Source organism: Pyxicephalus adspersus, chromosome Z (genome assembly GCF_032062135.1).
Source record: "Pyxicephalus adspersus chromosome Z, UCB_Pads_2.0, whole genome shotgun sequence".
Classification (NCBI taxonomy): domain Eukaryota; kingdom Metazoa; phylum Chordata; class Amphibia; order Anura; family Pyxicephalidae; genus Pyxicephalus; species Pyxicephalus adspersus.
Window position 1 is genome coordinate 16659963 of NC_092871.1, and position 27503 is coordinate 16687465.

Sequence of the window (27503 nt, forward strand, 5' to 3'; positions counted from 1 at the left end):
TGGATATACCAAGGGATATCTCCAATACATTCTGAAATTTTTTGAACGTCTCTACAATTTGCAAACCCCCAGGGCTCTCCCCCAGGTAGGACTTAAGTTGACCGGATACGAAAGGTGCCCGGCCCTGATGGCTTGACAATAAAATAATATAAAACCCTTCCACCATCACTTAACCTCCCTAGCGGTCTAATTCCGTCCAAATTTCCATGCAAAAAACGGTAGTTTTTTGCATTGAAATTTATTTTTTATTGTACGCTATAATTTTTAGGCATAGCTCACCGATATTTAATAAATTTAACAAATTTAAAAATAAATTTTAAATAAAAAAACACAAAAATCTGTTAAAATACTTAAACATGTAATATAAACTGTACAATTGCATATATTATATATAGAGTTTCTCTATCTAAAAATACAGGGCACTAAAGGGGATTAATGGGGACAAGTCCCCATTCATCCCTTGTAGTGCCTGGACATTGTAGTAGAACTGCAGAGGTCATCTGCAGTTCAGTTTTGCCACTGTGACATCACATGGGAAACTGAACTGCAGTCCTCTGCAGTTCCACTACAATGTCCAGGAATTACAGGTGATGAATTGGCGACTTGTCCTCATTCATCACTTGTAGTGCCCTGTATTCTTAGATAGAGAAACTCTACCTAAGAATACATAGTAAAATCACATCACAACAAGAGCGATTGCTGTTGCAGCGCTGTTCCATGTATTCTTAGATAGAGTTTCACTATCTAAGAATACAGGGCACTACAGGTGATGATGACCTCTGCAGTTCTACTACGATCTCTGGACACTACAAGGGATGAATGGGTCCCCATTCATCCCCTTTAGTACCCTGTATTCTTGGGGAAACTCTATCTAAGAATACATAGTAGAAGTACTGCACGGCAACCGCGAAATAGCAGAAATAACAGGAAATAGCGTTTTTTAACGCAATTCGCCACAAATAAGTTCGGATCGAAGCAAATCTTTTCGGAAAATTCGGCGAACCGACCGAATCGAGTTTTCGAGAAATTCGCTCATCTCTAACGATCGCCAGCTGGAGATCGAGGAGGAAGGACGTGTCCCCAGGACCTGCAGGGATCACCAGGACTACCCCGATAGTGACTTGGGAATACCGATTTTTGCCTGGAAAATCCACCCCGAGTCACACTCGGGAATACCGCTAGGGGGGTTAACAATTGGTTTTATTGGGACCTATTCCGAGACTCACCCGACTATATGACAGTTTCCATGCCAGCTTATAAGGTCTGCCGCTGTCTGTAAGGCCCACATTTGTTCACTTGTCCACTGAAAAAGACTTACGCTTTAGACATGGTAATTCAGTCATTGCTCATTCACTGTTCTGATCTCACTTCAGCACTGAGTTCCCTATATCCCCCTCCACCTACTCTGTCCCAACATAATAGAATAATGAGTTTTTCTGAACTGGAATTCTCAGTGTGTATTCAAATGTTGATGTTATAATTTTTTTCTGTGTCAGATAATTTCTGACATTTGCTTACTGGGTTTTTGTACAACTGTTTTTATTTTTGATTAAATATAGAATCTCAGTTCGTATAACTTTACATTGATAAAATCATAATCAATGGATATTAAAAAAATATTTGAGATATACATCTAAAACAAGGTGTACAAATATAAAAGGAATATATTTGGACCTTAGTATATTTAGATTAGAAATATAATTAGGCATGTAAAAACATTCAACAAGTACACCCCCAACACTTATTAAAGGAAACATGTATGCTTCTGAAAAACATTGCAAGTTGAAACATTGAAATATTGTTTGAATTAATCCTAACCGTATTGAAATATATAGTTTTTATGGACAACCTGAAAGAGTTTACTAGACAAGTGATCAGGGAGATCTTTACAATATGTCAACATTGGATTTTGTTCTTTGTAAGCTATTAAAGGGTCAGTCAAACCAAAAATTGCCTAGCAGCAGGTTTAAAAAAGTTTGGGCATAGTTTCTTATATCTCTTGAGGAATCTGATGGGGAGATCACTATCTTCTAGATATTTATTCAGTAATAACTTGTTAACAAAATCAGGAAGGGTGCCCATTAGGGTTGAAATTTTTAATATTTGGTAACATACAACAGTAATCCTAATGTTCGCAAATGATACCTATGGTTTTGTTTCATTTGTTCTGCAAATTATTTTATAAATGGATCTCCTTTGTGGCTTTATTTTCCAATGGACTTGTTAAAAATATTAAATCTATGTTAATAATATTAAATAAAATTGTATTTTAAGCTGTTACTGCTATGTTGGAACATGTTGGTCAACCTAAAATAGTCTGCAAACCTCACATTACATTTAGTTTCTTCATTTATTACCTTATTTAGGATGGAAAAAAACTGTAAGACAATAATAATACAGCATATATAAAAGCCACACAAGCCATATTTTGTTATGTCATGCTATTTAAAATAACCTTTCCATTCTGCATCTGTCATTTTCTAAAAACTGTTACAAAATGTAACATTGCGACTTGTAAACAGTTGTCTATGAAAAGCCCCAAGAAATGTAATTTCCAACTTGTAATTGGCTCACTGATTTTCTGCAATAAGATAAAAGTCAAATTTCACGTATCCTCTGCAATAGGAATGATAGTTTTCTTAGATACTAAAAATTTTTAAAGGTACATAAACACTGCAACTTTCATTATAACACTGTAAGAGCTTCCAGTGGTTTTAATGAACCAAACCCTCCTATCCAGGAATCAGTCTGGTGAAACAAACAAGTAATTATTTTCCAGATTACAGGTTTCCAGACAAGAAAAAAGTAGGAATTTGCAATAAAGTTTGTTAAAATTCTTGGAATGTACAAATATTCCCCTTAGGGTTCATCAAAAGTCGAGTTACATGTTAAGTTTTATTGGTCTCTAATAATATAACTAAAAGCTATAGGTGTGGCCAGTGCGATTAATCATCAGTCAGCAACACCAAATGACAACCCAAAATATATTCAAATTTGTGAAGAGAAAGGTTCCAGCTTTTGTCTTCTCTCTCCCAGAAGTATGGGCTGCTAAAAAATCAAAAGTAATAAAGTAGTGTTTTGTTTAAACTTTTGTTCTGATCGTTACCATTTTTTTTTAGAATGGAATGACAATTTCTGTGATCCTCCTAGGTGTCTGATTCTCCAAAAGGTGAAGAAGATTTTGAGGGATCAGGGCTGGAGGAGGAACTGTCCATTCTGGATGAGGGAAGTGGTGCTGGTGGAGATGAAGAAGATGAAGATGATGGCATGGTGTATTTTTTCTTGGAAGAAAGCACGGGTTATATGCAACCAACATTGTATTTCCTTTCTATTGTTCACACGCTTATTTCCTTCCTGTGTATCATCGGCTACAACTGTCTGAAGGTAAGGCTGATATGTGCAAAGAATGTACTCTTTGAATTACCCATACCAAGTAGTTTGCGTGTCCAATTTTCATAAAACTTAGGCTGAGATATTGACATTCTGCTAGCTAGGTAACACATGTACAGCCCTACCTGTAAACATATTAGTAAGAGAGAAGCCTATAAAATGTGGTATAGTTTAATGAACTTGTTAGCTTGGATTGTAAATGTTTTTTGGAACTTAAACATTTAGATTACATTTTTGCATGTATGTGTATGAGATTCCAAGTTAGAAGTTGGTCCAATGCAGTATAGTTAAAGGTGCTTCTGGGATGCCTTTTTTTTGCTTCTGAAATGCTGAAAGCTACTTTAGGCTGTCTTTGCATTCATATTTCCTGCAGGGCTGGGCGTCTTATAAGGCCAACCCAGGCTCTGGCCTAGGGTGCCAATGTAATGAAAGCGGCATTTGTTCATCTCACCCTCACCTTCCCCGCCTCACCTGCATGACGGCATCTTTTATTCTATCAAACTTAGCTTTTTTGAACCCCAATTTCTCAGAAACTGAGAGATGTAGGAACCTGAAGATGTTCATATGAATTACATTTTCCTGGAAGTATGCATTGCAGAGTTAATTGGATTTAAAGAAGGTTAGTGGTTACCTATAACTGACAGGACACGGTGTATGGTACGTGTAATTTGTTTTTTGGTTCAGAAATGGTGAGCATGTGGCAATATTTGTCATGCCAGCATTGGATATTATTTTTAAATTTATATCTTTATAAAGAAAAAATAAAAATATGGCCCTGCTAGTATGAGGAAGCAAACTAAACCCCATTGATGCTGCACCTCAATGCTTTGGTAGACTGTTAAAATTCCATGGGCTGCCTTGACACAACATGAGTCAATACACATATCACAATGATAGGAACCCAGCCTTAGAGTATTTACACAATGCAGTTCAGCTTTTACTTTTCTTAATAATTTTATTTACATTTTGCAAGCGCATCCCTTGGAATAACTAGCTTCTGCTATATCTTTTAGGTTCCTCTGGTTATATTTAAACGGGAGAAGGAGTTGGCACGTAAGCTGGAGTTTGATGGTGTCTATATTACAGAACAGCCTGAGGATGATGACATTAAAGGACAATGGGATCGTTTGGTTTTGAATACACCGTGAGTAGAACCAACTAAAAGGATAGAAAAAGTGTTTCAATGTCTTAGCTTATGTATTAGATTCTGAGAAAAAAGTGGTTTCAGAAAGTCTGTGTTGCCTCGTAACAACCAACCAGTAACAGATCTACAGAGGAAAATTACTGAAAACTGAAGTTTGAGTCTATTACTGAAAAATACTGACTGTGTTGGATAGATAGTCATTGTAGCAGAACTTTAGGCAGAAATCAAAATATAAATCTATGCACGGATTACTCCTTAAAACCCTTTTGGGGTTGGCACCTTGTCTTGGGTGGCACCTTGGGTAACTATTTGGGGTTTTGGGTTGCCAAAAATATTTTTTCCTTGGTCAACTTTGTTACCTGAAGCTGTTGACTAAGCAATGAAGTGTAAACATATTGATTTGGTTATAACTTTGCTTTCATCTCTTGTTCATAGTGTTAGACACTATGTATAGCACTGTGAAAAGTGAGCGTAAAAGTTATTTAGATATTTAAACTTAATTACTAAAGATTTAGATATTTAAACTTAATTTAAACTTAAAAAAAGGTAAGTGGATTAATTAGGGTATTTTAATATTTGTCTGATGTTCCATTTTAAAGTGAATATGTTAGGGAAATTTGTGCATTAAATTATTCCATGAAGTGTAGGTGCCTAGAAGTTCACTTAGCTTAAACCTTCCTCCAAGACTGATGGATCACCACTTGACAGAACCATAAAATGTTAAACCTCTCAGATCGGAATGCCACACTTGGTGGTGCCGGCTGGTAATTCTTACTGGCCCACTTTTTGGTATTTGTGCTGTAGGCCAGTAGGAAGGTTTTTCTTATTTTAGGTAATTCATGCAGAACTGGGGATCAAAACCAACACAGGCACTTATACATGACCTATTCTGAGGCTTTGGAATAGTTAACCAGAGCTTATGTTTCCACTTTAAATGGTTGGGCCTTACTCAGAACAAAAACAGGTGACAAGCATAGGTCATGGAGATAGAAGTCTCCTTTTATAGTGGAATATTCCTTTTAAAAAGCTGATTTAGTGTATGAGATAGGATTGATAAATGTAAATGTCTATTTCACTGATTTATGAACTGACTGCTTTGTTTAATTTTCTATGTTTTTGTAGCTCATTTCCAAGTAACTACTGGGACAAATTTGTGAAGAGAAAGGTAAATTTCTAACAAACCATACAAAAATGGTTCTGTTCTCCTTTGCCCTGAGTTTTAATGATTTATACTCTTATTCTCTATACAGGTGCTGGAAAAATATGGAGACATTTACGGCCGAGAGAGGATTGCAGAACTGTTGGGAATGGATCTGGCCAGCTTAGAAATCAGCTCTCACAATGGAAAGAAAAAAGCGCCTGATAATTCTCTTCTGTCATGGTGCGTTTTCCTGAGAAACTATACATACAGTATATCTGATCTTATCTATGTTCTGTTCTTTATTCCAGTGTAACCAATCATTCCTGTTCACAAAACTCTGGTTTGCAAGGTCCTCTTCATTTTTTTTTACCCCCCTTATTATGATTGGTCATCCTAACACTTGACTTCCATTTTCTTCCAATAACATTCTAGTCTATTGGACTTTTCAGCACTACTTTTTTCAAGTAACCTGTCATGGAAGTATTTAGCTGTCATCACCTTCTAAAAGCTTTAGCTGCCTTGTTGTCATTCTTTCTATAAGGTGCTAATGCTCATACTGTATTGGATCATACACAATTAACCAGGTGTTATACCTTTACTTTCTGTATGTTTGGTAACCAGTAAGGTAACCAGTGTTTTTAGATGGAAGTTAACAATGGTACCCCATATGTAATTTTCAGAAAAGATGTCCTATAAAAAAAGCCCTGTCACCAGACCATTGACAACAATGATATCCTCATTAAATTTTGTCAGCATCTAACATATTTTAAAAATGTTATTGAATTGTAAAGCCCTCAATTGTTCAGACATCTAAAAGTCCAAGACTACTTGGTGCCACCACCTTGAGACTAATTTGATCAGCTCCAGCAGAGGTAATAGTGTTCACCTTCTGTACCCCCAGCAATTACATGCAAATATTATAGGAAAGGTGGAATCCCTGGGCCAGCACACAAAATATATATTTTTGGCAACACCCCAATGCATTGTAGTGTGCTAGTGTACTGTGGCTGTGAAGCAAGTGAGGCTTCCATTAGTTCATTGGGTAGCTATTGAAAATGAATGGCACTGCATCTTGGGGACACATGTAACATGCATTAACATGTATTGCGATATTGTGTACATTCTTACATTGCATGTTGTGAATAGCTCCTAGTGAGCTACAAAGGCCTGGGCAATCAATTGGGATAAGAGAAGGGGTGGTACAAGGCAGTGCCTTAGGAAGGCAACAATCTAAACTTCATGGCTGACAGTGTAATTTACTTTAATAATAATAAATGTCTTGGAAAGCACATTATCTTTTTTTCTTTAGTTTTTTAGGCTTTTTAGCGTCAAGATTTGACATCTCTTGTTCCTTGATAAAGACTTCATCCATAAGCTAACACTCATCAATAGCATGTTACATTACTTTTCAAGTTTGTGTTTTCTGTCTCTATATACTTTGTATTTATTGCATTGTTTACCAACTCATTAGATATGTCCACGTTAATCAATCGCATCTATTATTTTCAATTTCAGGATCACCTCAATTGATATTAAATACCAGATCTGGAAATTCGGAGTGGTCTTTACTGATAATGTAAGTATTGTTTGATGTAGATATTCACAGGTTTTGGCACACAAGCTATTGACAACTGTAACTTTCAGCATAGCCTGATATGTAGGCCTAATAAATAAAACTTGTTACAAAAAATAAATTAGTGATTTATTTTCACATTTATCTTTTTGGATGCCAAAGTCCTACTAACTGAATTGGCCAAAAGGTTTTTCATAAAGATAGTTGTGAAGCCTCATGTGGGCTTATGGTAAAACTTATGTCTGAGATAAATATGTTGTTGTTCTGAGATGAAAATGATGTTCATTGACTTCCATTTTCTTTTTCCCTCCAGTCTTTCTTATATCTGGTCTGGTACTTGGTAATGTCTATGCTTGGTCACTACAACAACTTCTTCTTTGCTGCCCATCTGCTGGATATTGCCATGGGAGTGAAGACCCTGCGTACAATCCTGTCCTCTGTCACACACAATGGTAAACAGGTATGGCAGCAACATTATCACCCATATGTCTGTTATTTAAAACACACTAAGTCCAAAGGTAGTTTTTAGAAAAACTCCATATTATATAACACAGTTAATGGTTCCTGGTTACTAGTACTCTGAATAGATTAAAATAAAAATAAATATTCCCCACCCCCTGTAAAATATATGGTTTCTAGATGTGTGTGTACTGCTGCTGCTCCTTTCATGTCCTGTAAATCAAAACTGAAGTTCCACTTACAAGACAAAACCAAAGCTACTCCTCAATGCTTACACAATAGAAGAGGATAGCCCTAATTTCAATAAAGACACAAAAATGGAACAACTGGAAGTAAACACACATTTTTTTTTTTAAATTACTTTTATGAAACCTTTATTTTGTAATTTGTTCATTTCCTTCCCCAAATCTTTCAGCTCATGATGACTGTTGGACTGCTCGCTGTGGTTGTGTACCTCTATACAGTGGTGGCCTTTAACTTCTTCCGCAAATTTTACAACAAGAGTGAGGATGAAGATGAACCAGACATGAAATGTGATGACATGATGACGGTAAGCAACTTTTATAATACATATGAAGCTCTATTTATAAAGCAAGGAACCAAAACTTTCCTTTGTGGGAATCTTCCAGGTCCACGTGTTTCAATGGCAGCAATTGATTCCCACCAGGGAATGCTTGAGGAAATGGCAAATTCCCTGTTTTATAAACAGAGCCCTAAGAAGGCATTTAAAACTGTAATTTTGGAGCTCAAGCTGCAGAAGAACCAGAACAAATTTACATTATTATTTATTTTGCTGTCATGCTATTTTTCTAATTTCATTCATCTTTTGTGGTGTCTCCTCTGTAGTGCTACCTTTTCCATATGTATGTTGGCGTGAGAGCTGGTGGTGGCATTGGAGATGAGATTGAAGACCCAGCAGGTGATGAATATGAACTGTACCGCGTTGTCTTTGATATCACATTCTTCTTCTTCGTCATTGTCATCCTGCTGGCCATCATTCAAGGTAAGCAATAATTACTTCCCAGTATCTAACACCACTTATGAAAGGAAGGTTTGATTTTACTTACTAGCCTAAGTTTATTAAATATTTCACATAATCACAACCAGAAATTCTATATCAACAATGAGAAAATAAGTTTACAATCCTGGAATTCCCCTTACAGGTTTAATCATTGATGCCTTTGGAGAGCTGAGAGACCAACAGGAGCAAGTGAAGGAGGATATGGAGGTAATTTTTCATTCACAATTGATTCCATTACTATTTTTTTATACTATTCCTTACTATTCCATCCTATTTTTTTTTTTTTTTACAAAGGCCCCTCTTAAGTTGTAACTTTTTTTAACCTGACATCAGTGATAGGGTATACAAGTTTTATGGGCACTACTCCCCCAGACCAGTGGTTGTTGGCAATGTCATTGATGGAGGCATCAAAAGAAGCCCCTGAAGTCACCCCACATAATATTAAGTGTAATGGTACAGAAAGCTGTCAGACTGTAGACATTAAACAAAACATGGTCAAAGACTATAGAAATGATACAAAAGAAAAAACGGGCAAATTACACAAGATGGCCAGAGCCTTTAGTAAAGCAACTGATGTAGCAAAATACTGAATTCCTAATTCACCACTTCCTAACTGTAGAAAAAAGAATATACCAACTTGTGGCTGGAAAATTAAGTTGGCCCATATATACCGTATAACTTGTCTTTTCTTTGGCTCATCTCTATGGCTGCTTCTTTCATTCTCCCATCAATGTTCTTCATATTGCTTCATTTCTGTTATTGAGGACTTGACATCCCATCTCATTCTAACAATATAATGCTCTATCTACTCAAAACCTTCTTTGTTTTGACCTCCAGACCAAATGTTTCATCTGTGGCATTGGCAGCGATTACTTTGATACGACGCCGCATGGCTTTGAGACTCACACGTTAGAAGAACATAACTTGGCCAATTACATGTGAGTTTTTTTGGAATTGGAAAAAGAACATTTTAATATTTCTGTTTGTGAGATATCAATGGTCAGGGTGTTCTTACTGATCTATGCTCTCCTGTAGGTTCTTCCTAATGTATCTAATTAACAAGGATGAAACGGAACATACTGGGCAGGTAAGTGCATCATATTTACTCCATCGTTTAATATAAAATTGAACAAAATTGGGTAGGTGGCTGAAGCTGAACTAAAGGCAGATAAATAATGACTGTAACATTTTCTTTTTACATATTATATTTCTTAAAGGGAAGCAGTGTAAATGCCTGAATTTGTCCTGGTATCAGTCTGCTCACTATAACAGAGCTCAGATTGGAGAGGAGAAGGGGCATCAGTAGGAGGTCATATTGTCTATAACTATGCTGATAGAAAGAGACAGCAAATTGGCAAATAATTGAACTCATTAGTGTGCTGCTGGTTTGTCTAATCGCAGACTTGAAAAGAGACCCTTTTATTGTTAACTACAGTGAAGAAAAATCAGGTCTCCTGCCCTGCCAGACTCAGGACTTGATGGACAAATTACAAATCTTTTGGTGGGCATAATTGCTCCGCTATGTGTTTTTAATTCACGTATTAGGTTTGTTTTAAATTAATAAAAAGTTAAGGAAACCTGTGCCAGGAAAGTATATAGGCTTCCTTTTACAAGTTAGCACTTTGGCTTTTTTTGTCCTAAATGTATCAATGCTTTTTTATGTTCTAGTTCTTTAAGCCTTATTGCAATCATTACTATTATAAAAAGTATTCATCTGTCGGCTAACTTGAATCTTTGTACTTTATGGCTTTGCTACAGATTTATGGTTCCCATTGTACATTTTTAATGGTCTCAATTACCTGCACGAATGCTATTGCAGCATATGGAAGTGGTCTATGCTTTTTTTGTAGCATACCAATTGAATGTGCTACATATGCAGCAAACATAAAGATAAAAAAAAATCATTTTTGACTTGCAATAAGGTTTTCGTTCAAGGAACATTTAAAAGTAGTTAGCATGTTTTTAATATATTCGCCAGATACAATATTGTAGATTAATCAAAAACTAACAAACTATTTGGCTGGTCCAAGCTCCATTTAATTATGCCATGTGATAATGTTATAAATAATTTCATCTCTAACTTTATTGAAGGCTTCTTGAATGCCTAAACGTAATGTGGGTAACACCAAAATTTTGGTAAAATGTTAAGTTGAAATTTAATTCGGATGTTGTTAAGGTAAAATAAAAAATAGGTTCCAATAATTTATTCTATCCTATCCAATACTACAAACCTAGTCATTTGAGTAGCAGGGATTTTAAAGGGACATCTTAAAAAAATAATTTACCAGTCATTTTGTATTAATTAGAAAAGGATATATGCATACAAAACGATAAAAACATATTATTGTGCAGTTAAATACAGAAAATGCCAAGCACAAAGAAAAACGCCAAAGTATTACTCCAAATGTGGAATGAATAAAAAGTGACTGTTTAATTATTTTTAAAGATGTCCCTTTAAAATCCCTGCTTCTCAAATGGCTAGGTTTGTAGTACTGGATGAGAAAATACTGAAAAGTTGACCTTAGAGCCAGAACCTCAGAAGGGTGGTTTGATAAAAAGCCGGCGTGTATAGGAATACTGTTTCTAAGACTATATCTGCCACTTGATTGTAGTGAAAGCTTAAGCAGGGGATGGAAGCAGAGGACAGTAAGACTGTGTGGGCTGTTATCAAGGCATGTGTTAGCACTACTAGCTGCAGTTGCTGTGCACGTATAGTACGGTTCGTTATGGTTTAGTTGACTGTGTTTATTTACGCACTATTAGAAGATGGTAAGACAATTGCCACATCGAGGTCTCCTATGGGTCTACTGGAGCAAATAATCTGGGGCAATTGTACTTCACTGTCTGTACCTCATACCAGCAATTTCTATGCTTCCCTATTTAATAACCCTATTTACGATTTTGCAGGAGTCTTATGTCTGGAAGATGTATCAGGAAAGATGTTGGGACTTCTTCCCAGCTGGAGACTGTTTCCGGAAGACTTATGAGGATCAGCTTGGATAATGGATAAGTCTCCTATAAATTATATTTCTTGGGTCTGTCAGACCCTTGAAGCTACCAGAGATGTTGGCAACCCTCTACCTTATTGGCCTCTGTCTCTACTGATCCTTGTCAGAGATTCCGTGGAATATTAATTTAATAGCTGGAGACTGTTACATCCTTATAGTACAGATGCCCTTGAAGACCATTAAAGCTTCATTGCAAGATACCTGCCAGACTATCATATTTTGATAGCCACATGGCTGCTGTAAAGACTTCAGATGAGTATTGCTTCTTTCGCAGCAGCTTATTTTGGAGCAATGGTGTCCTTTAACCAAAATGGCTGCTGCCTCACTGTCCTGTCACTGCCACCAAAAACAAAAATGATAACCTATTAATATGCCAATGCCTTCACTGCCAACAGACTTAGGGGAGAGACATTATTGTCCTCCTTTCTGCAGAGCATTGCACCTTTGGTTGGTCGGGTATTGTTACTTTTTTTTTTTATTGCCCCTAATGCTGCTGAGCATGCCTTGTCTACACACAAAAAAAAATAACATTTATGGATTTGTTAAAGGTAAAGCAATAAATGTTTTTTTTTCATGTTGCTGTACATTGCAGATCCATAGCCTACAGAACTAATCTGATCTGTAAACAACCTTGACTCTTCAGTAACTGTTGTAGCTACGTGTTTAATATGCAGATGTCTAAGCATATTACAAATACAATGCATCATTCATAGGAACCACCAGTGGAAACATTTTTTTGATTGGTGAGTTTTTGTGGATGCACTAGGTTAGTTTATCTAAGTAAAAGGTGAGCTAATGTTGGCCCAAATTTAACTCAATAAACTATGGTTTGGTAGTCAAATTTTGGCCCAATTATGAAAATTTTTTAGTATTTAAGATGTTTTATATTAAGATATTGTTCCGCTGTGTGCCATAGTTGTGTTTCTGTTGAAGCCACGTGATTAAGGCCACAGTACAGTTAGAACGATCATCTGCTATGACCTCTATACAAATGAAAGCACAAGTTTTTTTTGACTGCCTCTATAACATGTAGTCATTATTGCTAATGAGGATGTGACTTGTGTACCGCAATCCTAGTGCCTTAACACCTCCCTGTGCGGGAGGCATATCGCAGTGTCACAATGTGGGGTTATTGTGAAATGTATACGTTGTTGCTGCTGCTTGATTCATTAGTGCACATATGGGTTTAGTAAATAACAAAGTGCAATTACCAGTGTTGCATAGTGATCTGTACCATGGATTGGTTCCTACAAGTTATTGCACACTTTTGCTTATTTTTGTCATGTTATTATCTAAGCCCATTAATGTCTGAATGTGTAGGTGAGGGCTGGATGGGTGCAGAAAGGGAGGCGCTGCTACCGCCACTTTCCTTTAGCACTTGAACAGGGTATCACTTCTTTCACCAGCCTGTAGTTTATTTCCTGTATTTTCTGGAGGATTACTTGTCACGTTTCCCTAATACAGAGGCAATAGTTATTATATGAGATGATACTGTTTTTAAGGGAAGCTGAATTCTTATTTGTGCTGCATTTTTGTCTTGTCTGTCTGTAATAAATATTTATTGATGACGCCGTAAGGCTTGTAGTCTTTTTAAGACAATATGATTTGTTTGTAGAAAGTCAGATCTGTGCTATTAAACTTGAATATGGAATGTGGAATAAGGGTGAACAAACTTGTTTGTTATTTATTATCAATAGTGGGGTGGGCACGCCGTGCCCTTACTTTTTTCAGGACCCCGGTATAGCTTTTCCCTGCGCACTTGCCCTGGATAGCCTTTATTACCGTGCCCCCTCTTTTTTTTGACAACTACACCCCTGTTTATTATTACACTACACTATTGTAAGTTTAGAAGTTTTAGTTCAGGAATTTAGGTTTACACTATTTGTACAATATTTTAGGTACAGGGTGTTTGAAAAGGAAACACCACTGTTCCCTATTGTAGTCCAAATAATTCTCTACTTTGAGCTGATTGTCACAACATAAATGTGGCAAGCAGCTCAAAATAGAGAATGTTATGGGCTATAATGGGGAGCAGTACTGTTTCTTTTTCAAACACCCTGTACTTAAAATAGTGTAAACTTAAAAACATCTTGTTTGCCACTTTAGCAAAAAGAAAAAAAAGTTGATTTCAATAAATGAAACTTTGGCTCACCTCTTTTCTAGCAGTACTATTATAAGCTCTAAAGTGGCAATCGGGTTTCTAGAACTGAAAAAAAAAATGTTAGGGTTATGAAATGTTAAGAATAAGCACCAGATCCAGTGCACAGAATTTCCATAGGTACAATTTAAAATGTCTCACTGGCACCTAAAACCTTCCAGATTTAAAAGTTCATGTAATAGCTAATTGGATAACATTTAATCTGTTTCTTTATAATCCTTTTTTTAATCTTTTTCTTCTCTAGAGGAACATATTTTTAAATTTGGCATAAAACTATAAATAGTGACCGGGTCTTCTTAGGATCTCCTACAGTTTACAATTAGATGTATTTATTTTACTTTTTCTCTTGAGGTGGACCTTCACTTTCTTGTAAAAAATTACAACAAAAGTGTTTTTGTAAAAGTGCATAAACGTTTTACTGCATAGACATTCAACCAGTGTCTCCCATAAAACTGTCCACTACAGTACCAATGCATCAAGCCTATGCTGTAAAGAAAGATATCGGTCAGTCTTATTGAGAATCATTAAGAAACAGATGAACCTGTTTTGAAGAATCCCATATCTAAGTTTGAGACCAACTGTGTATACAGACCAGCTATTCCCTGCTGGCCAAGCAGTATAGCCAAACGTCTACCTGACGGTAGGAATGATTTGTAAACAGCTCACTGCTTGTCACTGTCCATATCCCAAGTGTGTCTGGCCAACACATTCATGGATGTATAGGTTGGTTGTGTTGCTGTTACTGGACTGAGGAGCCTCTACAATGATCTTTCTCCTGCGAGAGAGAAAGGAAGAGATTTTAGATCTAAACATAGGAGGAATTTACATTAATACAGGAAAAAAGTAATCACTCCAGCATCTCCTACAAAAGTTGTTCAGATTGTATCCACTCTTCACCACAACAGAAACTATCAAAGCTACTTTCTTTATACCAAATGTAGGTTTGGTTTAAAGATTATCTTAGATGGGCAAGTGTCTTCCTAAAGACTCAGGGTAATGAGACATTGGAGACAGGCCATCATTTGTATTATTCCGTTCTCCTTTCTTAAGTGTGGTAGCCAAACTTAATCCTGGGCTGCTTTGACTTTTAAGAATTCTAATTTGTTGCTACATGGCACCTAAAAGGTAGATATGAATTAAAGCTGTATGTATGTGATCTATGAATAAAAGCATAGGCCGTGTTAAAAAAAAAAAAAAGCTCTAAATTGTATGTGTAAACATGGCTTTTAAACTTCCATTTGCCTGGTTGTTATGCTGGCCATCTTTCACTATACTTTGACTCACTGATTTGATACGTATGCAGAACTTAATCTGCCACTTAAACTGCATACTCGTTCCACCTCCTTGGCCTAGACCAGTGTTTCTCAACCAGGGTCCTCCCAGTTGCCAGCAATGTAAGAGGAATTCTTCCAACTGACCACCCTACTAATGTACTGTGAGCTGTGGATATAATAATTATAGAAGGGGTTCCCTGAAGACCTGAAAGGTCAAGAAGCACTGGCTTAGACAGAGTAGATGCCAGAATCAGCATGAAGGGCAGGCACCTAATATGTGCAACGCCTGTATTTCTTTAGGATAAGGTTAATGGTTAGATGCACTTCTTATATTCTCTTAGGAAAATCCATAAACAACCCAACCAATGACTAATGTGCTACATGGTACTTGTTTAACTAAACCCACAGGGTTTGTATTCACCTGTGACATTGAAAACACTTATACTTAAACATAATGCTAGAGAAAGAGAGCCCAATATTTTGTCAGCATATAAGCAGACACCATGCAATCTAGAATATAACAGACATTTCCGCTAATTAAACTCTTTGCTATGAACCAAAATTGTACCCTACTAATAACATAGTCTTATTACATTATATGGTGTCTCTATCTTCTTTCTATACCTCCATATTTTTTCTTGGAGCTATAGACCTGGTCCATACAGATATATTAGTGCTAACAGTCTTAAAGGCTCAATGTGTATCTGTTAAACATTTCCACTACAAATCCTACTGTTAAAGTTCCCATACACAGTGGACAAACAAGTTGTAGTGTTGAGGATTACAGTGCAACAATCATTTTAATTGGATGAACAATTGATCGTGTAATCATATAATATTTGTCTAGTGGATCAGTGCTGTATGCCCTTCATACAATCCTGCACATTTGCCAGGGATTTTGTGGTGCAACATCATCAGATTCTACACATAATGTTCACAGATCAACAGTTCACAGTTTCTACCCTTCCAGATACTGGTGGGAAATAGGTACTTATACTCCCCAGGAGTCAACATAACGTGCAAATGTCAACAGTTATACAATTGTGGATTTCTTAGATGACTGTCCATGGTGTATGGGTACCATTACTTATGAAACTTCACCCTTCTAAAGCAAAAGTCCACATTCATGACGCAGTGGAAATCTTTTAAGAAAACTAATTAACATGGTGCACATATGGTACATTCATATCATGGTGGATAAGTCTGCTTACCTGTCTGAGGACAGAAGACGTAAACTGTGGTCTGCACATTCAACAATCACCTAAGGACAGCAACAGACGATCAGCAATGTAAGTGGATAGGTTACTGGAATGTTTACTACAGAATGGTCATTGCTATTTTGCACCCATTATTATTTTACACAAAGTATAGATTTAAATTGTTTGGTTTTGTTGATCCTGAAACTAGACCTAGTTAAACACAAAATTTAGTTCTGATTATTTTGCCAAAGCTAGTTAACCAAACTAGCTTTGCACTTTGTATTGAATAAAATACTTTGGCAAATACTGCTGAAACAAACATTACTTTGTGATCAGATTTGCAAATCAGGCCGATTACAATGATGTATTGCACATTTTGCAATTCTCTTTCGATGTGCATGTTCCCTGGTCTAGTTTACAACTGGCTATTGGAAATGATCAAGGAGTGTGCACATCCTCTATATCATACCTAAAACATCTGTTTATAGTCTGCTGCTGACCCATTATTTTCACAAATACACTAGATACAAGATAATGATGTCTTACCTCTGCAGTTTGCAGCCTCAACACCTGGAAACCTTTGTGTCTTAAAACAAGGACATTATCCCCAGAAACCGCTAAAACAAAGCAAGAACTACTTTAAAAAAAAGTTCATAGATTAGACATACACCAGTGGATGAAATCTAATTAATAGGTAACCAACTATTCAGAGTATTGATTATCTATGCAGGACAATACAAGAGTATTCTGGAAAGCCTAAGTACAGATTGATTGGAACAGTTAGGATTAAGAACACAATACAAAACAAGAATAACACTAAAAACAATATCTCATCAAAGGAAATTATGTAATTTTCCAAACCTTTTTACAATATATCGTTTTATGTTAAGTAGCTTCCTCCTGTCCTTTTTCAAACCTGATTTCTAGATGTGAGAGTCTGCTGCTTATCACTAGACAATTAGTCTCACTGCTAGAAAAAGAAAAGCTGCAATGTCAGCTTTCTTTTAGGTATGAATGACAAAACATTAAACCCCACCATTTCAGTTTAAAGAGGCTTAATATAGTCCAGCTGAATAAAAACAAAAAGTGTGCAAAGCCCTACAGATTTTTTTTTTTTCTAAAAATGCTAACGCGCATTCCGCCCGCCTAATGCATCTCCCCTTTTTTTTTGAAGCAGTGATCTCTCTACAGAGATCCAACACACCAGCTGCCAAAATTACAGCTCTCCAGTCAGCAACACTCATGTGCCCTGTTAATTGCAGGCTTTTAAATTGGACTCCGCATGAAGTGTCAGACCTCTGCAAGGAGACCACCACTTCCATGTAGTGCTGCAAGGGTCCTTTTCTGCAGCAGGCTTACAAAACACAGACTTTTCTTCAATTAAAGTGGATGTTGTGAACAAAAATAAATAAACATGACTGAAATCTATTTCACATATTCAATCTGCCAGTAAACTCAATGTAGACTTTTGGTGAAAGCAGGAACATTTCTAGGATACTCCATATACAATGTTAACAATAAACAATCCAGGTTACACTATAACATGTAATGCATTCAGATTAAAATCCTAGCAAATATCAACTGAAATGGAAAAGTGTAAAGGGACACAAATTGTATGGAAGATTTGCTGCCCTTGCAATAGTGTATTTTAACTTAAGCTTAAACACGCAATCAAGCTCACACTGTAGGAAATGAACCCACACTCACCTACTGAATCCACGGGAAAGGTCAACAGGATATTTGGGACACAAGATGTGTGTAGAGGTTCTCCATGGTGATCTACCAAATTTAGTGTGTCTGAAAGAAAAAAAAAAACATTAGTAATTGTGGAAAGGAATTGTGATGGAGCAGAGATGGCCGGTTTACATACAACATTAATTAAAACAATTCAAGAAATCCTTTGTCAATAAAAACCATCATAGTACATTAAAAAAAGGGAAAAAAACAGCTGTTACCACAGAGGCCACTAATGTGAACACAGTTCTCATTAGCATCAATTTGTTTTTTCTGACCATAAACCCACACTGCTCAACCATGTACACACACACCTTTGCAATTGTGTCCAACACTAACAGAACCTCATTGATTAATAACTGCACAATATTATTTTTTACATTACCTTCCATGCCTAAGAAATGCAAAGAACATCAAACAAGACCAATAAAAGCAATAAGTAAGGTCACGTCATGCTACCACATTTGGTTATATTGAGGTGCATTGACATAATGCAGCCCTTGAAATTTTTCCCAACACACTACAACATATCGGTGTGAATAAATTTAACAATGGATTTTCCCAGCGTCCAACTAATTTTGTCTGCTGTAAAAAACACAACTCCAACATCATCTGTGTACAAGTCATGAGAGAGGATTTAAATACAATAATGATGGAATGCACAATAGACTTACTGTTTGTGAGCACCAAGAATTGGTCGCAACCAATCTGAGCCACTTGTACTCGATCTGAACATGATCCCTCTAAAAAAAAAAACAAAAAAAAAACATGAAGATAACAGTTTTTTTTAATTAAAGCTAAACTCCAGTCTTCCTTAGTCTTAGAGTTGGAGCAAAATGACCCAAAGTTTCCCTTACTCGTTCCCACATAACAAGATATACCTTTCACACAAATTCACAACAGCAAGGTTGGTGGAGCTGTGGAGTCAGGACCAAAACTATCAGGCCTTGAGCTTTACTGAAGTCATTTTTAAAATTTCCCAAGGAAAGTATGTATGGCCTTGTATTCACCAGCAATCTTCAAACCAACTTAAACAGGTCTTCCCTCAAACCTTGTCTTAAATGCATTAAGAACCCGAAAATCTATATGCGTATATCTTACCATCTCCACTGTCTGTAAACCAGGAACTCAGAGAACTGAGGTTGATAGTCTGGAACTGGATCTTGCCATTAGAGGAGGATCCCTTGCGGATCCCAATACAAACAAGAGGGTATTGTTCTCCTGGCACAACCAGCATTTCAAATATTCTCAGGGGACAAGGCAGGGGGAAATCAAAATGCTGCAACAAGAAAAATGTGATATGGACATAAAGAGTAGAAAATGTAACAATCAAAAATAACATGCAGCCACTGTAAGTCAATACCAAACGCCCCACTTCCCAAAGTGCAAGGAAGTCTCAGCTTAGCGGATAGTATTTTAATTTTCTGTTATGTATTTTAATGATGGTATTTCATATACAATGAATATTTGAAGGTACATGGATATAGAGAAATGTCTTACTTCGGTAAAACAACCAACCCCTAAAATATCTGGGTGCAAAAATAACACAAGGCCAATAGCCAGGTCTGGGTTCCAAAAGAGAAGATAGGGTTTTTAGGTTGTTAGCAAAAGACCAAGTAACATACATATGGAATTATGAAAGTACAGATTTACTGTATAAATTACACATGCATCTGTACATTTTCGCAGAAATCTTTAAATCCCACATCAAGTACATTAGTACAGTGATATGGATCAGTCTATCCAGGCAACTAGGTGTTTTAATATGGATGAATTCCTTCAGTTAGTCCAAGTGTACCAACGTGTTTCACGAAAAGCTTCCTCAGGGTATACTAAGGAAATCTGGAATTTCAAACCACTCATAACGTATTCACTTTCTATGATGCTGTCAACTCGAGAAATCTTTCCCCTTCTGAAAGGAATCTGCCTGAAACCTGGGCTTCTCTGAACTTACAATCCTTGAATAAGGACACCTATTCAAAGTTCTGGAAGGATTGTGAGTGTTTATGTGCATGGCCTGGGACAGTGCACTGTTCCTGTTGACATGCTAAACATGCCCTAAAGATAGAGAGAAAAAAAGAAGAACCCAGGCACATTTCCTTACCTTCATCAACATGAATTTTTCAAGTGGCTGATACCATTCCAACAAAAACACACTGGTCTCCATTGCTACACACAAGAACCAGCTATCACGTGCACTATCATGAGCTAAGGACAAGAAGGCAGAAAAAAGGGGGTAAAAATAATAAGCAATGCAGAAACAGATCGGGCAATTAGAACTTTTTTCTTTAACTTTTATCCAAAAAGGTTGTTTAACTGGTAGGCAATGCACATCATTTCAGCGCACATCTGTCAAATGAAATGTTGACTGGTTGAAGGTTGTAGGATGCAGGCACATATATAAAAAAAGACATTGGTGAAATCTTACCCACACAACAATTTTTGCACCCCTTAGTGTCTGGAACCTTGGTGGATGCAGATTTCTTTCTGGAGAAAGAAAAGAAAAAAATGAGAATGGATTTATCTTATACCCGTTCACCCACATTACTGCTATTGCTTTTCTTTATCCTTCTGCTCAGTCAGTTTGTGGGAAGCAGCCTACATGCTGGCATTCTACTGCTTGGTATGCCTTGCTTCCACATAATGCATGAACAAGAGAAGCAAGCAGGTACAAGACAGTTCACATGCATATACAGCAATGCCAGACATTAGGACATTCAGCATCAACTAACCCTTTCCTTCCATTCTTATGGTCCCTCAACTTTTACTGTCAATACTGTCAATCATGAAAGCTTAGCAGTATTATAGAAAATTGTGTATAGCACCTTGCAAACCTTTCCATTAGGCATAAGCTGCCTTTATTTCAGAATGGAAATATCACCTGCTAGGTCCTCCATGGTTTAGGATGTTAGTTTGCTGAAAGCAATGTGAAATTGAAAGAATAGAGCAGTATGCCATTTTGTTGCAGAAGTAGTTGTTGCTATTGTAGGAAATACATGTTAATTTGTAAGTATTGTATATTTTATAGAATTCATAGTTACCCTGACATACATACTGTTGTAATATTTACAGACTTTGATGTTGTGATCATTCACTTCTGAGCCTATCCTTATAACTTTGCTCTTCCTAACTTCCTACCAAGACAGTACCTGGGCAGCAATCTGTGTGTTGGGATGTGAGCCAAGCGGGATTCTTTCCGTATCTGTTCATGAAGAGCCAGGAGACTGTGAGAGTAGAGCTGGGAGACTTTACCTATGGACAGACAGAGACAAACTGAAATGTTACCATCAATAACTTAGAAGTTAATGGTTTTGTCATTTAGCAGCTCCTTCATCTTACCAGTTATGGACATTAAGACATTGTTGATGGAATAGACCCAAGTTGTCCAGCCAGGGGTCAGCTAGAGCGGATATAAGGTGAGAAAAAGTGTAAATTAACCTAAGTTAATGAATTTTTTATGGGTGAGAAGCCATTTGAATTTCAGTTTATATTAACATCACCATCAACATATCATCCACGTGTAACTTGTACCCTGGATTCAAATCTGTCAAAAACCTAGACTGGCACCACCTAAACAAATCCACTGTGAGACTTTATTATGCATACAAGATGGAAAGTATGATCACTATTGACTTTCCCCATTCCAGCCAATATTTATGTTTTGGATAGAGCAAGGAAGGGTTAGAGCCCTGTCAGATTTGAAATACTACTACTCCAAAGAGGGGATTTTTAGGGCTATAAACCTGCCCATAGCAAAGATTTCCCTTTTCTTTCAATTCTGAGGTTATGTATAGGGTATAGGACTGATGAGTAAGGTGTACAGTACAGAGTGCAGGGGTCAGATGTGTAACGTACACACACAAAGACATTAACACACATACATACACATACACGCATTGGTGGCCCTCAGGAGGGGGAGCATAACAGGCTATCCCCTCCATACCTCTGCACAATACTGTCCCAGCCTGGAAGAAACATGTCAGACAGCCACAACATCTGCAACGGAGGGCAGTGACTTTGGGACCAGAGGCACTGGGCAAAATATGATGGGCACATACTCTGGATGCTCTGTGCAAGCAATGCCAATGCTAACACCAATAAAATGAACAAGAATTAGGAGTTTTTTTCTCACTTCACTCTATCCAACACCATCCAAAAAAAGTTTTACAGACTTTATAAACAGTATTGTGCCCTTTATCCCATGCTAAGTATTAATGAAAAAAAACAAAGTTTTGTCGTGTAAAATAGCAGAATGCTCACTTACCAGGTCCAGGGAGGCCTGTGACTCTGAAAGGTTTAGCGTGTAGATTCCCTGCTCAGCTCCCAGGATAACATGCATATCTGTAGTATACACAATGAAACTTACAGGATTTTAGGAAGTATAAAAAGTGTTGCACAGAAAGAGAGAGACAACTGCATACCTTTCGTTGTTGGATGCCTCCAGGTTGTTGCCGAATGGATTTTAAGAGGACATCCATTAAAGATCTTTTTCAGTTGGAAGTCTCCCTGATAAGATATAATATTGGGTCACTTACATAGAACTGTACAAGGTAAGTGCAGTACACATATCATCAGAGGCATGTTATTTATGTGAACATGTGACACATACTAGAAAAGTGCCTTCCATGTTTATTCTATGGAGGCCTTAAATAATTTATAAATTTAATCTATAGAGGCCTTAAACTTTTAAGCTACCAATATTGCTAAAGATAAAGCACCATCCATAAAAGCAAACCAGTACTGAGAATCTTTGAAACAGTCACATATTTTGTAATGCTAGTTTCATGGAAGTCATAGTAATCCAAGACGTTTGATACCTTCTAAATGACCTATACAAAAGAACCTAATTTATCCATGTTCAAAGTCAGTAAAAAAGTACTGAAGCCAGTGACAGCCAAGCAATAGAGATTGTTCAGAAGGAAGCCAGCCAATGGTGGCCTTTCATATTTCCATTACTACAGGTTTACTTAGGGTTAGGCTGAGCACAGAGCCTGGACTTCCTATTTCCATGCCATTGAATTGTAAAAGGTCTTGTCTGGTCACTGGACAATTAAATGACAAACAGGTAGAGCAATGGGAGAAAATGGGGTTAGTGCCAATTTAGACCAACATTTTTTTGTATTTATTCCAGGTCATAAAAATGTAGATTACAACACTTTCTGGGAGGAACTTTAAAGTTTTTGTAAACCCCAATAGCTATAACACTTTTACTTTAAATGTACAATGTTTATATACAAGGGAATGTATTTTTAGAAGTTATCTTTGCCAGCATAGCGAGCTTCTGTACATGTGACTCCTGGCTAATTTTAGTGATGTAGTTCAATAAATGCATCTGTGATCCTTCCCAGGAATCCAAAGCCTTTGACATCCCAGCATGTCACATCAATCCAGAGCATTCAAAACACTCAGTCTGTGCAGCTGGAAATGTGTCGCTGTATTTGGCTTGGTTTGGGTACAATATTCTAATGCAACGTTATAAGACTTTAACTATGTACCTGTTTTGCTTCTGTTCTTCCTTTCTTTGGTGGTAAAGAAGGAGGAGGCACTGCTGGAAGGTCGCGTAATAGGAGTGATGGTTCTGATGTGAAAGGAAAATAGACAATGTTGGAGATTTGTGGTCAAGAGAACAACAAGGACAAGAACTAGCAGTCATGTGAAGGTCATCAGAAAGAACCTGTAAAAATTTCTGGGAACCAGGAGATCAACACTTCCAGCAATGTCAGTGTCCCTGCAAACTTTAGTGAACCCTTTCTCATGAACAAAGCTGAGTTTGGCAGCAAGTGCAGTGAGAAAGTTAAAGTAAAGGCAGATCCCCAACAGCCAATTTTGATCATCCTAACTTCTGAAATTACGGTGAACATACCTTTATAATATATACACACTATATACTAAGGGAGGTTATATATAAGAGAATTTCACCATATTTGCCGAGGGCCCCAAGTGACAGAACCATAACTTAACCATAAAAATACTAAAAATGGCAGTACATATAAAAATAGCACATTGGGAAAGTATGAAAAGGAAATGTTGATCTTTATTTAAGAAATTTGTATTTTGCATATAGTTTACTTTGTGTATTCCCTCCCTTTACACTTCAAAACTCTTACGAATATCATAGCCAATCAACCTACACTTATCCTGCCTGTGCCCTTGTCCTGGTATACCTAAACCAAGGTATTTTATTGCAGCTTACTAGCTTTTACATGTGTTGGCTGCTTGTTTTTACCTGGTGATCTTGTAAATAACACCGTACCTAGGCTATGCCTAATACTTCCCAAATATCTATGGAGGAAACCATTGCTGACACTCAGGGTGGACTTTAAACATGGCTCCCCTTTTACACAGGGAGGTTTATAGAAGAATGATTGTTTATGATTTCAGGTAATCTCACATAAAGTAAGAAGCACATGGTATTTAGGGCAAGATCAACAAGTATTTTCTGTATTTGTGTTCTTGGCCTGAACAATTTGGGTTAAAGCAGACACTACATCAAAGGACTTGTAAACTGAAATATGGTAATTTTAAGGAAGGAATGGTTAGGTATACTTTAAAGCATATACTGGTGTAACAGAATCATATTTCATGCACTCCAATTCTTTTCCATGCGGACTTTACCACTCTCAGCCTAGCACCACTCACCAGAGCTAGCTGCTGGCAACTGTTTCCTTAAGCTTTCCTGACAAGCCTGTGCTGCATTCCTGGGTGTGCAGGGTCCACTGGAGCATCGTACCAAAGTGCTAGGTGTGTGCAGGCTGTCCTGGTCTCTTTTTACATCAGCAGACGAGGTACGAAATCTAGGCTGCAGTGGAAAACAGAATGAATGAGGTAGATAAGAATATAGAAATGTTAACTTCATCTTTGGTAAAAGATCTTGGGTATATATCTTTTTGTGAGATCTTTGTACAACAATCAATGCTATGATATTTTGTACCATTTATGTGTTTTATTTTGTTTTAATCCGTTTTGGATATTTGTTTATGTGGCTCTGATATCAAATCCCCAGAAGAAATAGCTGTTGCTGCGAAACGTGTCAAGCTATTATGAAATGTATGCAATTGATAGCGTTACAGTTTCACTAAGTAAATTACATTACACATTGTAATACCTAAGCAAAGTGTCTGGCTTTTTATTAAGTGTTATGTAATGTTAATATTTTTTTTATCACTTTGGAAATAAAAGGTAATTTTCTTTTATATAAATGGAGAAACCAGTAACTTCCCACTTGGGTCCATTCACCTAGAATAGGACTTTTCGTTTCTTACCTGTTACTTTGGGGATGTGTCAATCTGTAACAACTATAGCATTTTGAAAGGAGAATATTCTTTTCTATGTATGTACTGAATGGATGAGGTACACGTGATGAATGTATAATAAATTCACTATTCAACTATGGATTACCTTAGGGGGAAGCGGAGGGGGAGACTCATCAGCAGATATGTCACTATGGAGATCCATGCTACCAGGTCTTAAGGGGACAAAATAAAAAAATAAAAGTTTAAAATGGATTAATGTTATAACAGTACATTAAATTATTATAACCAGTAATTACCAAGTAACACAGGTATAGTGAGGGAAACATATGGGCATATTTATGAAAATATAATTATTTGTATCCAAATAATGCCATTGCTACTACAGGAATTCTAATGGGCTTGGATCAGCTATGGTATTATACCTATCACATGTTGCTGTCTAAAACTTACATATCAACATCGTCATAGTCATCATCATCGTCATCATCATCACCTTCATCATCATCATCAGAACAAAAGCTATAATATAAAACAGTCCGTATTATCTTAAGTGAAAAGCAAGCTTTTTCTACTTCCTTGTCTTTATTGGCAGCAAGTTACATGCAGTCACACACATGGGACAAGTAGACAAGTACACAAAATATTGTCTGTGAAGGTTATCCTTTATACTGGTCATTTTATGTCTACTAGTAGTTAGTTACATTCAGCTGGACGTGTTCTGTAATGTTAAAAGTGTTTCAGATTTTCAAATTGCTTCCTTAGTTCATACAAAATATTATGTACATTATATGTAACTTTGTATATTTAGAAAAATATGGCCTCTCCTTACTTACCTAAATCGTGGGTGTGGGCTTGGAGGGGTCTGGGGACTCAATTCTGGGTCAGCCTTAAAGACAAAAGAGATATTTATGAATGTCCTGAAAATGAGGTTAGCCTTCTTTTCCAGTCTGTATTAAACTAATGAAATCTAAAAGAATTTATTTTACTGGTTACAATTGGTCAGTCCACACAAAACCAGTAATTAACAGTCTTTGCGGACACTGGTGTGCTTGATTACACATTGGATGTCTATTTTTGGAGAAACATTTTTCAATTTAAAGAAACTTACAACACTCTGCTACCATTCCAGGGGCTGATCCTGTTTATTTCCCACCCGTGTGCCATTTATATTTCTTGAGAACAGATTGTATGGCATGAAATATGTAAGCACACATACTCAGTGGTGGTGGTACAGTAATCCTTTTTTTAAAAAAATAAAAAAATCTCCTTGATCACGTTCCTGGGTTTGCAGACCTTCTGTCTAGTGTCCTTGCTACCTTTACAGAACTACACAAAGCATGAGATCCGTTTTATTGGATAGTTTATAGACTGAGTAGAATTTCTTTCTTGCAGTCTATATCACAGCTAAAGAGACTTTCCTCCTTTGTGCTCTACATACCTAGATGCACAAGGTGTCATGGAGACCTCTCAATACTTTGCATCTCATTAATACAGGGATAGGAAGGTAAGGCAATCTTTTTAACTGAGACATAAGCAGAAATAAAAATCTTACATGGGTCCAGACCTTTCCTGACTATCTAGAAAGCTTTCCATACACCAATTTTTTATCTGGACTACCACTAGAAACATGTGCCAAGCTCAGGAAGGTCAACTCAGCAGAAGGATTATTTCTCTTCATTGGCATTTGAGAGCAAACAGGGCTCTAACTAAGCTTAGTTCTGCAGCTGGTTTTGCTAGGCTGCAAGGTGGCACAGTGAAGAAGCATTGGAGGGGGAATTCTGCATCAAAACCAAATAGATAAGAGTCTTAAGCTGGAAACCTAAATGAGAAGGTACATACTTTTGTATTGCAACCTAGTGCTTGACAGTAAACAGTATGAGATGTGCGAGGAAGCATAGGTTAAATATATGCCACAAAACCTCATGGAATGGGAAAAGTTGTATCTAAAATAATGAAGTTGCCATGGTGTACAGTATAAAACATCTTCCTTGAGAAAAAGCAAATAATATATTATCTTTAGTTTTGAAAACTCCTGAAACATTAAGGAACCTGGGTAATAAAAATAATTACCCTTGCTAGTCTTGGTTCTTCCTTTTGTGTCTTGTTCTTTATCTGACGCACTAAGAGAAAAAATTATCAAAATCATCAA

General features: G+C 36.8%; 2 protein-coding genes across 6 annotated transcripts in view; one reads left to right on the forward strand and one right to left on the reverse strand.

Moving 5' to 3' along the window:
- The window catches only part of RYR1 (ryanodine receptor 1), a 125277-nt gene extending 111965 nt beyond the window's left edge, over window positions 1–13312 (forward strand). For all 5 annotated transcript variants that reach the window (XM_072429323.1, XM_072429326.1, XM_072429327.1 and 2 more), the window contains 12 exons: window positions 3151–3384; window positions 4404–4534; window positions 5657–5699; window positions 5785–5915; window positions 7191–7251; window positions 7562–7708; window positions 8123–8257; window positions 8554–8710; window positions 8871–8935; window positions 9566–9666; window positions 9764–9815; window positions 11636–13312. In XM_072429323.1, the coding sequence (XP_072285424.1) occupies window positions 3151–3384; window positions 4404–4534; window positions 5657–5699; window positions 5785–5915; window positions 7191–7251; window positions 7562–7708; window positions 8123–8257; window positions 8554–8710; window positions 8871–8935; window positions 9566–9666; window positions 9764–9815; window positions 11636–11731 (1353 nt within the window). In that variant the 3' untranslated portion in view covers window positions 11732–13312. The remainder of the gene's footprint in view (window positions 1–3150; window positions 3385–4403; window positions 4535–5656; window positions 5700–5784; window positions 5916–7190; window positions 7252–7561; window positions 7709–8122; window positions 8258–8553; window positions 8711–8870; window positions 8936–9565; window positions 9667–9763; window positions 9816–11635) is intronic.
- A 973-nt stretch (window positions 13313–14285) lies between these two features.
- Window positions 14286–27503, reverse strand: part of MAP4K1 (mitogen-activated protein kinase kinase kinase kinase 1) — a 40920-nt gene continuing 27702 nt past the window's right edge. The window contains exons 14-29 of the mRNA XM_072430816.1: window positions 25805–25934; window positions 25500–25566; window positions 24741–24900; window positions 23597–23679; window positions 22523–22607; window positions 22366–22442; window positions 21441–21501; window positions 21251–21353; window positions 20530–20588; window positions 20206–20309; window positions 19203–19380; window positions 18776–18844; window positions 18075–18164; window positions 16914–16984; window positions 16380–16429; window positions 14286–14669 (exon numbers count right to left, since the gene is read on the reverse strand). Coding sequence (XP_072286917.1) covers window positions 14567–14669; window positions 16380–16429; window positions 16914–16984; window positions 18075–18164; window positions 18776–18844; window positions 19203–19380; window positions 20206–20309; window positions 20530–20588; window positions 21251–21353; window positions 21441–21501; window positions 22366–22442; window positions 22523–22607; window positions 23597–23679; window positions 24741–24900; window positions 25500–25566; window positions 25805–25934 — 1490 coding nt within the window. The 3' untranslated portion in view covers window positions 14286–14566. The remainder of the gene's footprint in view (window positions 14670–16379; window positions 16430–16913; window positions 16985–18074; window positions 18165–18775; window positions 18845–19202; window positions 19381–20205; window positions 20310–20529; window positions 20589–21250; window positions 21354–21440; window positions 21502–22365; window positions 22443–22522; window positions 22608–23596; window positions 23680–24740; window positions 24901–25499; window positions 25567–25804; window positions 25935–27503) is intronic.